Raw genomic sequence first — 15,127 nt, 5'->3', positions numbered from 1 at the left:
TCCCTAAATTATAAGCAAAGTATTATTTTCTCCATTTTATGTATGATGAGATGGAGTGTCAAAGACTGTGGCACCTTCTGGCAGCTTGGACAGGTGTGTGGACCTCAGACACTGTTTTTTTACAGTCTGTCCCAGAAGCGGTGCTTCGAGCCACTGAGCACAGGCGAGGAGCAGATGATGGAACAGCCTCCAAATCTCTGCACTTCCCATTTCACTGACAGTGCTGTCAGAATTCCACCAGGGAGGCGGCCGGGCCAGGTAATGGTTCAGAGACAGGCTCTGTGCTTTGGCAGGTACAGCTATCAGCCCTGTATTTGCTGTGTGATCTTGAGCATAAAGCCTTTCTGAGCTTTAGTTTCCTCACCTATAAAGTAGGCTAATAATAGCAATTACCCCATAGGATTTATATGATGATCAAGTAGGATACGCTACAGAGAACGCTTAGTTTAATGCCTGCCATGTGGAGCAGTCCCCCTTGTCCATAGTTCCAGTTTCCATGGTTTCAGTTACCCATGGGCAATGCCAGTCTGCAAATACAAAATGTGAACTTCCAAAAATAAACAATTCATAAGTTTTAAATTGGGTGTAGTTCTGAGTAGAATGATGAAATCTCGTGGCGTTCCACTCCATTCTGCCTGGGATGTGAATCATCCCTTTGTCCAGCGTGTCCACACTGTGGACACTCCCCACCCCCATTAGTCACTTAGTCGCTGTCTGGGTTATCAGATCGACTGTTGTGGTGTCGCAGTGCCCGTGTTCAAGTGACCCTTACTTTACTTAATAATGGCCCCAAACACAAGACTAGTGATGCTGACAACTCGGATATGCCGAAGAGAAGCTGTAAAGGGTTTCCTTTAAAGTGAAAGCATGTAAGTTCTTGACTTTATAAGGAAAGAAAAAAATTACATGCTAAGGCTGCAATGACTTACAGTAAGAAGAAATCTTCTATCTATGAAATTGTGAAGGAAAGAGAAATTTGTGCTAGTTTGCTGAGAGAGAGACCACATCCACTAACTTTTATTATAGTATGTTATAATTGTTCTATTATAGTATCAGTTGTTATTGTAAATTTCTTGTGGTACCTAATTTAAAAGTAAATTTTATCATAGATGCGGATTTATAGGAAAAGACATGGGATATATAGGGTTTTGTACTGCCCATGGTTTCAGCATCCACTGGGGGTACTGAAAGCTATTCCTTGTGGATAAGGGGGATGACTGTGATCACAAACTAACCTCATTTGGCACCAGATGCTTCTGGAAGAGAAGGGACTCAGAAAGGGTAGAAAATTCAGTGGCAGTGCAGGGGTATGCTAGAGTACCTCTGATGAGTTTGTGAAAGCTGATTATGAGCATCTCTTCCCAGGTCTGTGCGCAGTGGCCTGATGTTAGTAGTTTCATATCAGCCACGCTACAAATATCAGCTGCTGCCCCTGCATCTGGCTGTAAAACATTTCCCAGCACACCACTGTACTGGTGGTCCAGTTTTGGAGGTGATTGCTTTGCTTTGGCGTGGGGCGGAGTGAGCAATGCCTGTCAACAGCAGCAGAGTGTCACATCCCACACACTGACTGAGGATTGAGAGATGCTTCCCAAACCACCAACCAGACACATGGAGGCTACCGGCTCTCCAATGAGGTCATGTTCAAATAACCGTGAAGACAAAGGGTTCCACCCAATTCTAAGGACTCCTACAATAACAAAGACTGAGCTTCTTTGGGGGGAAACTAACTCATCCATAGGAAACTCCACTAGTTGGTGTTTCAATCTAGACCCCTAACCATTCAGATAAATGCTATACCAGATGCCAGCATTTAGAAGGCTACTTTTAGCTTAGGCTAGTGGTTCTCAAAGTGTGGCCTTGGGACCAGCAGCATCAGCATTACTCAAGAATTTGTTAGAAATACAAATCCTAGGTCTCCACCCCAGACCTATCAGATCAGAGATTCTGGGGATGGGGCCCGTTTTTACCAAGCCTTTCAAGTGCTCCTCGACCAGTGGCCTAGACTTTGACTCGCCATAGGCAGTGGCAGTGAGAGTCCAGTGAAAATGCTTAGTTATGCTAAAGTATTCTCTCCCATCCTTCTGAATTTTTGATCCAATAAACAGCCTTTAATAGATCCTCATGAAATGCTCTTTTGTGCATTGTTTAAATCTCTGACACACTGTATGCTAATCAGCAATTCTCCTGAGTGAGATTGCCTTCAGCTGACAGATTGCAATACATTGAAAGTTTGTTGACAATGATTTCTAATAGTCTAGCTTAAATTCTAATAAACAGATGAAAATCCATAGGAATCCTCTTGAGAAACAGCCAGAGAAACATTTACAGCTCTGCTGTATCTCTTGTTGATCAATGGGTTGTACAAACATGTGAAGAGAGTTTGCCTTGTTAAGATAGTGACTGAATTAAAGCACTTTAAATACAAAGATGAAAGTTCATTAACATACAGAAATAGAGTCACATATCAGGTACACGAATGGTGGGGAGGTGGTGGGGGAGGTGAAGAAAGAGAGAAACCTGGAAAGGCATTTGACAGCGGAAGGTTGGACGCCCCAGATAGCTTTGTCAGGCAGCTCCGTTGACAACAAAATGGGGGAAGCAAAGACATTGAAGGTTGTGTGAATGTCACAAGACCAGAATATAAATACACATGACACCAAGAAAAATAAATAACACAAAATACCACAAAATATTTAAGGGAGATACCTTGTAGCTTGGCCAAAATGGAAAAGAAAGAATAATACGTAGGGAAATCTCCCAGACACGGATAGAGTATTCAGCTCTTATTCATAATGCCAACCCTCAAAAGACACCACTATAGGTACAATAGGCCAAATAACAAAAACAAGGACAATGTGTGACAAGATTTAGGACTTGGACATCTAGAAATAAACGTAACATTCAGAGAACATTTCAAATCTGTTTAACTTTCTACCTCAAGAGAGAATGCAATCTCCACTCTAAGCAGACAAAGAATACTTTAAACAGAATGTAGAACTTGAGCGTTAGGTTTTCTCTTTACACTAAACAAATCGTAGAAACGTGCATCCAAAAATAGGTTAAAAGTGATGGTCATTGTCATTTTCTCTTTTCTATTAGAGAGCACATCAAGCTTTTCTTTGCAACATAATTATGCCTCTGTATATGAACTAAATCTTAGCAAACTCTCAAAGGCTAGCAGACCTTTCAGCACCAGTCTTCCTAACCTCACCCAGTTCCCAGTTGGCTTTGGCCTCAATGACACCACCTGTCTGTCCCAGGCCTGGTCCAACAAATGCCTTCTTGGAAACTTTACATAACTGCCTTTTTCCTGTTCCACGGGCCTCACCTCACCATACCTAATGGAAGCTCTGGCCCAGAATCTGGGCATGTTGTTCCAGATAGGCCTGGCAGGTGTCATGTCTCATTCCCATGAGTTCTCCTTCCCTTAAATGGGAAGCCAGAACACCCTGTCTTCCTGGTGCATCCAAGTCCTACTAGCTCAGGAAACAAAACCTACAGTCTGGTGTGAGAAATCTTGTTTCCTCGCCATGGCCATAAGGACTTAATTTCTAAGTATTCAATAAATACTACTCTTCTAGAAGGTACTTACCCTCACCCCCAATAAATCCTCTGATAAAGAAGTATTGCTTTATCATGCAAAGCTGTAGGTAAGAAAATGAAATACCCACTCCTCTATCCCATTGAGCCCTAGAAGAAGGCTAAGAATTAATTAGGTTTTATAGCAAATACCCTACACAAAGACCTAGAAGTGAAATTTTTTAAAATCCCAAAGGATGATCAGTTTTCATAGTATTTGGACATGTCCTGCTGTGCAACCAAAAGTATAAGAAGTGTATTTGGGGTGCTTTCTGTTCAAAAAAGTCAAAGCTTCTCCATAATTGGGTAACTTCCTTGGTCCTTTTCTGTTTTCACCAGACTCTCTGGATGGTGCAGCCTTTCTGATCATTTCAATTGCTTTACATATGCTGATGGCTAACAAGTGCTTCTCTCCAGCACAGACCTCTTTCCTGGGCTCCAGGCCCATGTGGCTGAGCTTTGAGTCCATGTGGGCAGCATCCTTTTCCACTCCCATTCTGCTCCTCTTCTTGTATCTCATGTCTTTTAAAATGTCAACACCATCCACTTGGCAGCTCAAGTCAAGTAGCTAGCACCTTCCTGACCCTTCCCTCTCCTTCAGTCCTCATGTCTAGTCAGTTCCTAGAGCCTGTGTATTCTGCTTCCTTCCTGTCACTGAAGCACACCCACCCTCTCTCCCTACTGCTACTTGAGCTCGGGTGCTCATCATTTCTCCATAGATGAGCAGCCTCCTAGCTAGTCTTCCCTTCCCAATCTGTTCTTCACAGCCAGCAGGACCATTTGAAAAGGCGAAGTTGATCATACCCTCCCCTTGCTTCAAATGAAATGAAAGTCCTCTGTGCTCTGCTTCCTGTCCGTCTCTGTGAGCACATCTTTTGCCTACTCTTCTTTCATCCTCTGAACTGGAACTGCAGAAGTTTTCAAATGTTTGTTCTGTGTTTCCTCCATGCTTTTGTGTCTATTACTACTCTCTCAACTCTTCCTCACCTCCTTCTCCCAGCTAATTTCTTTTTATTCTTCAAAAGCCATCTTCCTCTGGGAAGTTTCCCAAGTTATCCCGTGGTTAATCACCCCTTCTGTGCATTACAACAGACAGAGTCCTAGCACTTACACAGTACTAAAACTTCAATCTCCTCTCTTTCCCCACTGGCCAAGAGCTTCTCAAAGGCTTAGACTGTCTTTTCACTTCTCGGTTCCCAGAGCCGTGCACAGGGTCTGACTATTGCATGTCCTCAGAAAAGTTCAGTCTATTGACTAAGTGAAATCCTCTACAATGAGGTCACATGCTCCTGTATGACTTCTTCCTGGAAACCAGCCTAGGTTAAAGCTACAAAGAAGTGGATTCTACTGAAGTGGGGAATTTTGTTCAAGCAAGGCACAGAGTCAGATTTCTAAGATGCTAGTCAGTGAGGCCTGGTTATGGAATGTATTTCTCATAAATACAAAGAAAAAAGTCCTGGCAATTGCCAACTTTGGTGCAGCAGCCTCCAGGGACAAAGACAGTGACGTGGGAGAGAGCCTGACCTTGTGCACCTGCAGACAGACACTAATGGGAAGCACAGGCACGTGTTCAGGGATTTAACAATCCCCATAGAAACAGCTTTAGCAGCCTCCATCTGGTTGGTTGCCAATACACAAGAAGAAGATTTTTTCCCATTTTCCTGTTCTGTAAATTCTTAATGTGGGAATACATACTGGGCCCTTACAGTCCTTGTCAAACTTATACCTGAATTAGATATTTTTTAAAAATGAGTTTTGAGAAAGTACTTTATCCCTGACTTGGAAACATCAGCCATGTTGTGGGCTATGCAAACAACTTCAGAAGCATTATTTCCAAATCTTCCAGTGCTCTGCTGAAACTCTGCCTCCTTGGGTCCTACCTGCTTTGCTTTCTACCCAGACTTCTCCAGTCCATGCCATGCTCATGTCTTTTTGGTCTGTGTGTCTCCACTGGGAACGTTATCTACTTACTGCTGTCAGGACATTCAGCTAGTCCTGGTGATGGGGGGCCTTGCAAATAGCCTCTCCTAAAGAAGGCTTGGCTCTTGGCTTCACAGACCAGTAGAAACCTGAACAGCCCTGAACTTGGGAACCCAGTAGGGAATAAGCAACTTACTGATATTGTAATCAAGGGAAGAATAGGACCGAGGTGTTACATGAAAATGCTATGTTGGCTTGTAATTAAACAACTCTACCACCCTAGCTGGGATGCTCTTTGGTCTGAAACTGGCCTCAGGGGCAGGAACAACGAATATCTCCAAACCAGCCATTCAATGACTTGCTAGGTAACTCTCAGTCATTCTACCACCACCTCTAGGAAAACTGTGCTTATCAGAAAATGCAATACTGTTCCTTATGTTTTCTACCTTAAAATAGAACTTAGCAACATTGTAGGGTTTCCAAAACTGGGAGTGAATAGGTAACACTTTGATTAGAAACTCTACACCACAGTTTGGAAAAAGAAAAAAAAAGTGCACTAAAAAGAAAATCTATATCCTTTTTTTCAAAGTTGCCATCCTTCTTCCAGCCCATCACATCCCCTCTCTTTCCATCACTGACACTCAGAACTTGGGAATTGCTTTCTCTTCCTCCCTCTCCAGCGCCCTCCCTTCAGCCATCTATAGCCAAGATGTACAGAGTCTGCTTTTGCTACACTTCGCTATTCCGCCTCTTTCTCTGGCTTTGCCCACCACCACCTGAGCTCTGGCCCACCTGGTATCTCAACCTTGCTTTGATTAGTAAAATAATATCCTGATGTTCTTTCACTGCCAACCCATCTAATACCACTGCTTATTTCCCTGAGACATGTCTTTTAAAAATATATTTTATTGATTATGGTATTACAGTTGTCCCCATTTTCCCCTTGCTCCCCTCCACCCAGCCCCAACTGCTCCCTCAGGCAATCCCCTCACCACTACACATCCTTTTTTTAAAGAACTATTTATTGATTTGAGAAAGATACAAAATAGTGGGGTGGGGAGAGAGAGATGGAGGGAGGAAGGGAGGGAAAGAGAGGGAGTGAGAAAGAGAGAGAGAGAGAGAGAGAAACATCACTTTGTTGTTCCACTTACTTAAGTATTCATCAGTTGCTTCTTGTGTGTGCCCTGACTGGGGATCAAACCTGCGACTCTGGTGTATCAAGACAATGCTCCAACCAACTGAACTACCAGGACAGGGCCTGGAATGTAGTTTGAATCATGTCATTTTCCTGCTCAAAAATTTTCAAGGGAGCCCCACCACTTACTGAATAACTCCTACAATGCCAAATTTTCAACCTACCTTTTCTGATAGGTCTATATTTTAGCATTTTTTTCCAGGTAACTGTATATTTTGTTATTTTAACTTTGGGTACATCCTGGCTGTTCCTTCCACACAATATGTGCGGCCCTGCCTTTGCACTATTGCTCATGCTGTTTCACTCAGGCTACCTGGTCGGAGTGACGATCCCATCACTTACTAGCTCTGTACTTCTGTTTCTTTGTTTATGACATGAGACTCATAATAGCACCGACCTAATAGGGGTTTGTGATAATTATATGAAGAAATCTAGAGCCCGGGCACAAAGTAGGTATTCAGTAAATGTTAGTGATCACAATTGTTATCATCATCCCTTTCAAGGACCATGTCAAATCTCCCTCTTTAGTGAAGCTGTTTTTAATTGTCCAGGGTAATGCTATTTTCCCCCTTTTTGTGCGTCTCTGAATAGCACCTGACATATAATGCCCTGCTCCAGAGTAGTGTGTGTACTTATCTTGGCCTGGACTGGGCTGCATGCTTATTGAGGTTGAGGAACTTTTATTTATCATTGGATACCCTGAAGGACCTTGTATAGCACATCGAAAGGACTTCATAAATACTGGCTAAATTGAAATAATTTGACTTTACTATTTTTAAAACTGAGAAAAACAGCAAGGAAAGATAAGTACATGAAATGAACACCTTGAGAGTGAGGAGGTTGCTGGAGGAAGGCACTGAGATTGCTGACATCAGAATGCACAGCTCACCCTGACCACGCCCTCTCCTGCCTGTTCTCTGTTGCAGGTCTGCCTAGTGGCCTATCTCGGTTTGTTTATGCTTTGTGTCTCGTATCAAGTTGACGAGAAGACATGTATCCAGTTTGCTATGAAAGTAAGTTGACATTTTTCTTTTTTCTCTTATCATCACATAGAAAGAAACACAAGTGTAAAATAAAGGGGTGCTTTTTGAAGCAGTTGCATATCTGATTATTCCAGAAATTGCATTTTTAGGCAGGCCAAAAAATGTTTTAGGAGGGCATTCATCCAGACTCCAAATGTAACACTAATTTTTTTAAAGTCTTGATTTCCATGAACTGGGTTGGCATGGAGCATATGAAATCTGTCCTTCAATGCCCTTAAAAGGAATATTGAAAATTCATCAGTTCAACAAAAAGACTTTGCCAGGGAAAAGATGCCTATATCAGGGCCGATTTCCATATCCCGGGGCTAGTTCAAATATTTTAATGATGAAGCAGTCTATTTCCTCTTGCAGGTGGGATCACTGAGACAGGAAAGGTACATCGTGTACAAACAAGCGATCTGCACCAAGAATCTGAGGGCACAGGGGGCAAGGGCTAGGGTGTGCCTGGCTTAGCATGTGTGTGTGTGTGTGTGTGTGTGTGTGTGTGTCCTTTCTGTGCATGGAGTTTTGCTCTGTTAGAGACTGGTGCTCAGTTGGAGCCACTTCAAGTACACAGCATTGCCACCACACATAGAATCTACGCCAAAGGGACGCACACACACACCCTTTCAGAGCTTAGGGAAATGTACACCCAACTTAGCAGTCAGAACTGGTAGAAGTCAAATTCCTACATTTTCTTTCAACTGCTGTAGCAGAGAACAAAGAGCTTTCTGTAGTGGGTTTTTTTGTTTGGTNCAAGGGCTAGGGTGTGCCTGGCTTAGCATGTGTGTGTGTGTGTGTGTGTGTGTGTGTGTGTGTGTCCTTTCCGTGCATGGAGTTTTGCTCTGTTAGAGACTGGTGCTCAGTTGGAGCCACTTCAAGTACACAGCATTGCCACCACACATAGAATCTACGCCAAAGGGACGCGCACACACACACCCTTTCAGAGCTTAGGGAAATGTACACCCAACTTAGCAGTCAGAACTGGTAGAAGTCAAATTCCTACATTTTCTTTCAACTGCTGTAGCAGAGAACAAAGAGCTTTCTGTAGTGGGTTTTTTTGTTTGGTTGGTTTTTTGTCCACTCACATGGTATACTTTTCTTCTACGATAAAATACATACAAACTGCATACTCCTTTGTTCACTAAAACAAGAAAGCATGACGCATGAAAGTAAGTTAACTAGATTATTTGGAAATTACAAAGAAACTTAGATATTAGTATATTCTAGTATAACAGAAACTGTTGGTGGAAAAATATGTTGATATATATATATATATATATATATATATATATACATAATGTGGTGAAAGAGTAATTCTTAGAGTAATTATTAGAATAAAAATGTTTACATTATATTAACCAACAGAAAAGCTGGCTACATAAAAATGTATGGCATGACCCTACAGAAAAAAAAATAGTTCTATGTGCTTAGAAAAAAAGAGTTATCTGTAAAAGGTGCGATTTTAGTTGCATTTTGTAGTTTTTTCTCTAATTTTGAAATGTTATTCAATTAGACACAACTTTTTTAATTAAGAAAAATTAACGGAAGCTATTTAAAAAATGATAGAGTTAGAATATACCCACATTTAGAAGTTTTACTTTTTCTGACGGTATTCCTTAAAAGAAGTCCAGATGAAACAGACATCAGTCCGTGCTTATTTCATTTTTTTGTAAGGTAAGGCTTGGTGATGATTTAAAACAAACAAACAAAAAAAAACCCAGCCAGGACGCCCAGTAAGAAATGGTCTGTTACATTACAGTAACTTCATTCACCGGGTAAAAAACCGTTCTAAACTAGATGCATCAGTGTCTGTGAAGGGCCTTCATCTCCTCCCCCAGGTGGTCCTAGGAACAGGAAAGGCAAAAGCACCAGCTTCACAGAGGCCCCCAAAGCCATCTCAACATCTGCCAGTAAAAGGAGGAGCAAGGGGGAAAAAAGTCCCTGCCAATGTCAGCCAGGTTGAGAACTCCTCACTAGGAACATCTCATTAGCTTTCTTTCGCCCTGGCCCCGCCCACCTCCCGCCCCCCTCTCCCCCCCACACACACCCTGTGATAGGCATTGACAAACACTAAGGCAGATTCCTCCTGCATGTGGCCTTTAGTGATGCTTCCTGCCGGCTCTCTAAGATGCCCGCTATATTATCTTCAGCTAGAAAACGAACTTCAGTCCTTCTCAAGGTTTCCCAAAGGCACAACAGGTTACAGCTGACTTCCCTTGTTCTTCTTACACCTTTTTATGGGGAAGAAATGAAATACATCTCCATGTGGTGTTTCTCCCTAGCATAACCATATTTTAGTGCCCCTTTTTGGAACCTTGGCCTCAGCTTCGAGAATTTATTTCCTCCTGTTGAGGAGGCGGATCGCCAGGCCAGCAATCAGGTGATGATGACAGCGTCATATTGTAGCCTGCACAAACACGCACTTTTTTCTTAAGAGACAATAGCCACGGGGGCTTGTCTTTTCATCTCAACCTAACACAGTCTTCTCCGGGGCGTGGGCAGGCCCTGGACGCCTCCGCACCTTCCTTCTTTCTCCTGGGGCTCTGCCCCTGGGCTCGGCAGCCCATCCCTCCGTGGGCTGGGCCTCCTGCCTTTCCTGTGGCCCGGCTTTCTAGAGCTCACCTTGATGATTTTTAGAAACGTGTCCGGTTCACGTGCTTGCAGAAGCACCCCGGGCACAGTCCCCACAAGGGCACTTAAGGCGCAATTGCCTCGCACCGTCATCCAGGAGGCCCCTAGGCTGCAGCTGCCATCTCCTGCCTGCCACCGGGAAGGTAATTAAATCGAAGCCGAATCGCCCTCCTCCCGAAGTCACCGCACGTTGAAGCTGCAGCCGGGTACCAATTAGAGGCAGCCAGCCCGCGGAGCGGCGCTTGGGCGCTGGGTTACATAAGCGCCCGCGGCCACCGAGCCTCCGCCCGCCCGCCCGCCCAAAGCCCAGCGCCAGTCCCACACCAGCACAACAAACGCGTCCCCCACCGGGCTTTTATCAAGATATATTTGCTCGCATTCCCAAGGTCATGGTAAACTCTTTCATTGATAGCTTATTCATGCTGGGTAGGTAAAACAAGCCACTTGATTTTAAATTACAGATTCTAACACAGAAGCTTGTTGCTGTCAAATGAGCTAAATCCATGAAGGAAAAATGCTACAACGCTGCCGATGTAGCCCACAAGCTTTAGGGTATCAAGTACATATGTATGTCTTAAAATAGATAATGAACCTGATATTGTGGCTCACTCCTGTTTACTTGGCCGGATGCTTTCGTGGAGGGGGAGACGCAGAATCACAATGTGTGAGGTACGCACCACTGGAAATGGTGAGGGGCGTGGCTTCTGTTTGTGCTCTTCCAGGCTTCTAGCACATTAAGACGGATTGCTCAGTTAGAAAGGAGCAATCTCCGTGTTTGTGTAAATGTTTACATCCTTTCTATGAGCTAAATTTGCATCCTTACTCCCACAGGACAGAGAACAAGACAAAGCCAATAAAGTTGATAGCCTGAGTCCTGAGAACAGACAGTGTTTTTTCATCTCCACTAATTTGGTTATTTCACAAATACTTAAATAGTGCTACTATGTATCTTAGCACTGTTCTAAGCCCTTCACAGATATCAACTCTTTTGATCCTCATAAAAATCCTGTGAAGTAGATGCTATTATGATCATCATTCCAAGTTTACAGGTGAAGACACAGAGGTACACATGGGATTGCTTGATGTGCCGAGGTCCACAGCGGAGGAGAGAACTGGGATTTGAACACTGGAAGTCTGGTACCCTGGTCCATGCTCCTAACCATCACCCGGCACTGATGTACATTATTAAATGTCTTGGGCAAATCTTTTTTACAAATTTTTATTTACTTATTCTTAGAGAGAAGGGAAGGGAGGGAGAAAGAGAAGCAGAGAAACATTGATGTGCGAGAGAAACATCTATCAGTTGCCTCTCACATGCCCCAACTGGGGACCTGGCCGGCAACCCAGGCATGTGCCCCGACTGGGAATCCAACCAGCAACGTTTTTCAGTTGGAAAGACAGCACTCCACCCACTGAGCCACACCAGCCAAGGCTTGGCAAACTTTTTGACCTCTGTGCCAAAGGTCGTCTTTTTAAAATAGACACTGTTCTCATTTTAGCAGATGGATTTTTGTGGTGATTATGACAATAATATTTCTATAACAATTAGAATTATTTACAGATTGAGTGATGGATTATCTCAGTTAATTCCATATGTTATGCCAATGGGTGCTGTAGACATCTGCTCTCTCAGGCTGTACGTATATGTGTTGGAGATAGAAAGGTTATTACAAGACCCACACACTCCCTAGTTCCATCCCTTGATGGCAATAAAATGTATGGAGAATACTCCATTTGGGACTGTTCTACTAAGTAGATGACTCTCAGGTGGGAGATTATCTCTCTAATTTGAGCCTTCCCTGCTGGTAAAGTTATAGATGTACCTATGTTCCAGCAAATAATTCCAAGTTCTGCGTTGGCTGCATTGGAAAGGCAGCTACACGGGGCCACATGCATGACACAGCCAACACGATTTAATTTGGCTCCCGGCACCCAGAGTTTGAAGTCAGTCATCAAGCTTGAGAATTCCAGTACAACCCAGAGTATTTCAAATATTCTGCCCCAGTGGCCCCTCAAAATAAACCCATGCCTTTTTAGCCTAAGCACGCCAGTGTTTGCAGAAAATATGGCCGCTGAAATTCTTGGGGATTGAATGCAATGGCATTCAATAACACAAATTAAATATTGCCTTCGTAAATTTTGTAAATGTGTCATTTTGTATTCATCTTGTTCTCTTTTTCCAAGGGAGACAAAAAGTGCTGAGTATAAGTTACCCTTCTTATATCCCTGAGATGTAAGATGTTTCTATAAACAGTGTCACCGGTGGGGGGAATGTGGATTATATCTGATAATCCTTCAAATGATTGGAAAATTAGAAGTAGTGTGTATAGTCAAGATATTTTTGATGAGCCCTAGCTGGCGTAGCTCAGTGGATTGAGTGCGGGCCTGCGAACCAGACGATCGCGGTTCGATTCCCAGTCAGGGCACATGCCTGGGTTGCAGGCTGGTTCCTTGCAGGCTAACTACCAGCAGGGGACGCACAAAAGGCAACCATACATTGATGTTTCTCTCCCTCTCTTCTTCCCCTCTAAAGATAAATAAATAAATAAAGTTTAAAAAAAAAAGATATTTTTGATGAGAAGATCCAAAGAATCCTCATACTCCTTGGTTCATTGTAAGACCAAATGCTGTTAACCACTGTCTTTCTGTGCACTCGGGTGCATAGCCAAGCTTCCTGGCAAACCAGACACATGCTGAGGGCACCAGCAACCACATATGTGTATGGGTGCACATGCACACCCACACTACTCAAGGAAAAAAATTAATTTTTAAGTATTCTATCTCTAAGGCTTAGAAAAGCTTGGAATTGTTAATGTGTGGAAAATCTCTCATTTGGAGGACTTTTTCATGCATAACCATACATGTATGTTTTTATTTGAATTGCATATAGTTGGTGGGGGGAGGGCCAAATATTTTTAGAGCTACTTTAATCTGAACTTAGGCATGATTGGAACTAATTTTACTTTGGGGAGTTCACATTCACCAGAACTGCTCCTCGTATAGAATGCATTTTGACTATAGTGATATAAACCTTGCTCTGTGTTGAGTACACCAGTCCCAAGACCTAGGAACTCTTTTCCTTATTTAGACCCTTGGTAGGCAGAACCATTAAGACAAATGTGTCCAGTTAATGAGATTGATCACAAGAATATTTTTTGTTCTATAAAATGTTTTTTTGTTGTGGGCATGTCAATGAGTACTCACAATTTTTCATCAAAGTACTTCAGGTGTAAGCTAAATGTTTGGATTATTCAGGGACTCCACGTTTCTTTAATGGCAGAATTAGACCTGTAACCTGATTCTTCCTTCCCAAGGCTGGCATTCAGGCCAACAGTGTTTAAACTTGGTGGCTGGGGGACAATTTAGAGTCTATTTTCATGCTCAGGAACTACATGGTTGTAGTTGCATCTGGGAGGAGACTTGTAGGTGATGAAGTTGACATCACGTCACCTACCTTCTGGAGCCAAAATTTTTTTCTCCCAGCAACTATTTACTGGGGATCTTGGCATTCCTGGTCACAGTTTGACAACTCTACATTAAATATAATATTTTTAATAACCTGTATTTCTTGTTCACCAAGAATTAGCAGTTTTGGCTGACACAGGATGCACCTTGCAGAAATGTGTTCTTTACTTTCTAGTCTCATTTCAATTTTTATCTCATCAGTTCTTGATATCAAAGCAAGCACAGCATGCCTTTTGGGGTGGCTCTTGTGTCTGGGATTTCTCTAAGCTGCTTGCTACCTCCATACGCAGACACCGACAACCAAGCTAATATTGTTGGCTTAGTTCGTGGAAAGCACCCAGCATCTCTATGGCACCGAGAGGTATGATCAGCACTTAAGGATTACTCACTGACAAATAAACCCGGAACAATTTCTATGTCCCAGGTACTAAATTTCTGAGGAGAAATAGCCCTCCACCAGGGAACTTCTTGGGAGAGAAGGAAAAAAAACAGCTTTTATGATTAGCTTTCTCAATAGTCATTTGATGTCCTTTGTAACTGGAAAGGTTTTCTTCTCTCTTGCAGCTATTGTACTTTTTGCTGAGTGCCCTCAGCTTGATGGTCTGCGTGCTGGCCGCAGCGTTTGCTGCCCACCACTATTCTCAGCTCACCCAGGTCACCTGCGGAACAGCACTCAACTCCTGCCACTGCAAGCTGCCCTCCGCGGAGCCCCTCAGCAGGACCCTGGTGTACCGGGATGTGGCTGACTGTGCCAGCATCACGGGCACTTTCCAACTGTTCTTACTCATCCAGATGATTCTTAACTTGGTCTGTGGCCTTGTGTGCTTGTTGGCCTGCTTTGTGATGTGGAAACACAGGTACCAGGTCTTTTATGTAGGTGACAGGATGTATTCCCTAACAACTTCCGAAGGCCAGCAGCAGCAGGTGTAACATTCCTGCTGAAAGGTGGGAGACAAAATGGCACGCTGACTGGCTGAGGTTAAAAAAAAAAGGAAGGAAAAGAAAAGAGAAAAAAGACAAGGAAGAAAGAAAAAAACTGACAATAAGTAATAGTTACTATTCTAAATGAATATTTTTATATTTTTCAAGAAATGAAACAGCATTTCTCCGTGTTTCTATAGTATTTTTTACAAATTCTTATGAGAAAAATAAGATTCAAATTGACTTTGGGATCCTGAAAGGACATCACGTAGGACAGAATAGCATAGGTTTATCTTTACAGTCTGGAGTTTATTCCGAATGCTCATTTTATCCATGACTTTTATCATCGTTCCTGTTAGTCTAGTTTGATGGTGTGAATTAGCAACTC

The 15,127-nt window shown here is 42.9% G+C and overlaps 1 protein-coding gene across 2 annotated transcripts in view; it reads left to right on the top strand.

The window, feature by feature from the left end:
* Window positions 1–14,850, top strand: part of SSPN (sarcospan) — a 35,243-nt gene extending 20,393 nt beyond the window's left edge. For both annotated transcript variants that reach the window (XM_037033885.1, XM_037033886.1), the window contains exons 2-3: window positions 7,624–7,710; window positions 14,383–14,850. In XM_037033885.1, the coding sequence (XP_036889780.1) occupies window positions 7,624–7,710; window positions 14,383–14,748 (453 nt within the window). In that variant the 3' untranslated portion in view covers window positions 14,749–14,850. The remainder of the gene's footprint in view (window positions 1–7,623; window positions 7,711–14,382) is intronic.
* Window positions 14,851–15,127: the final 277 nt, after the last annotated feature.

Source organism: Sturnira hondurensis, unplaced genomic scaffold (genome assembly GCF_014824575.4).
Source record: "Sturnira hondurensis isolate 20B ecotype Veracruz unplaced genomic scaffold, ASM1482457v3 Scaffold0021795, whole genome shotgun sequence".
Taxonomy (NCBI): Eukaryota; Metazoa; Chordata; class Mammalia; order Chiroptera; family Phyllostomidae; genus Sturnira; species Sturnira hondurensis.
This window is presented reverse-complemented; position numbering and strand designations above follow the sequence as displayed.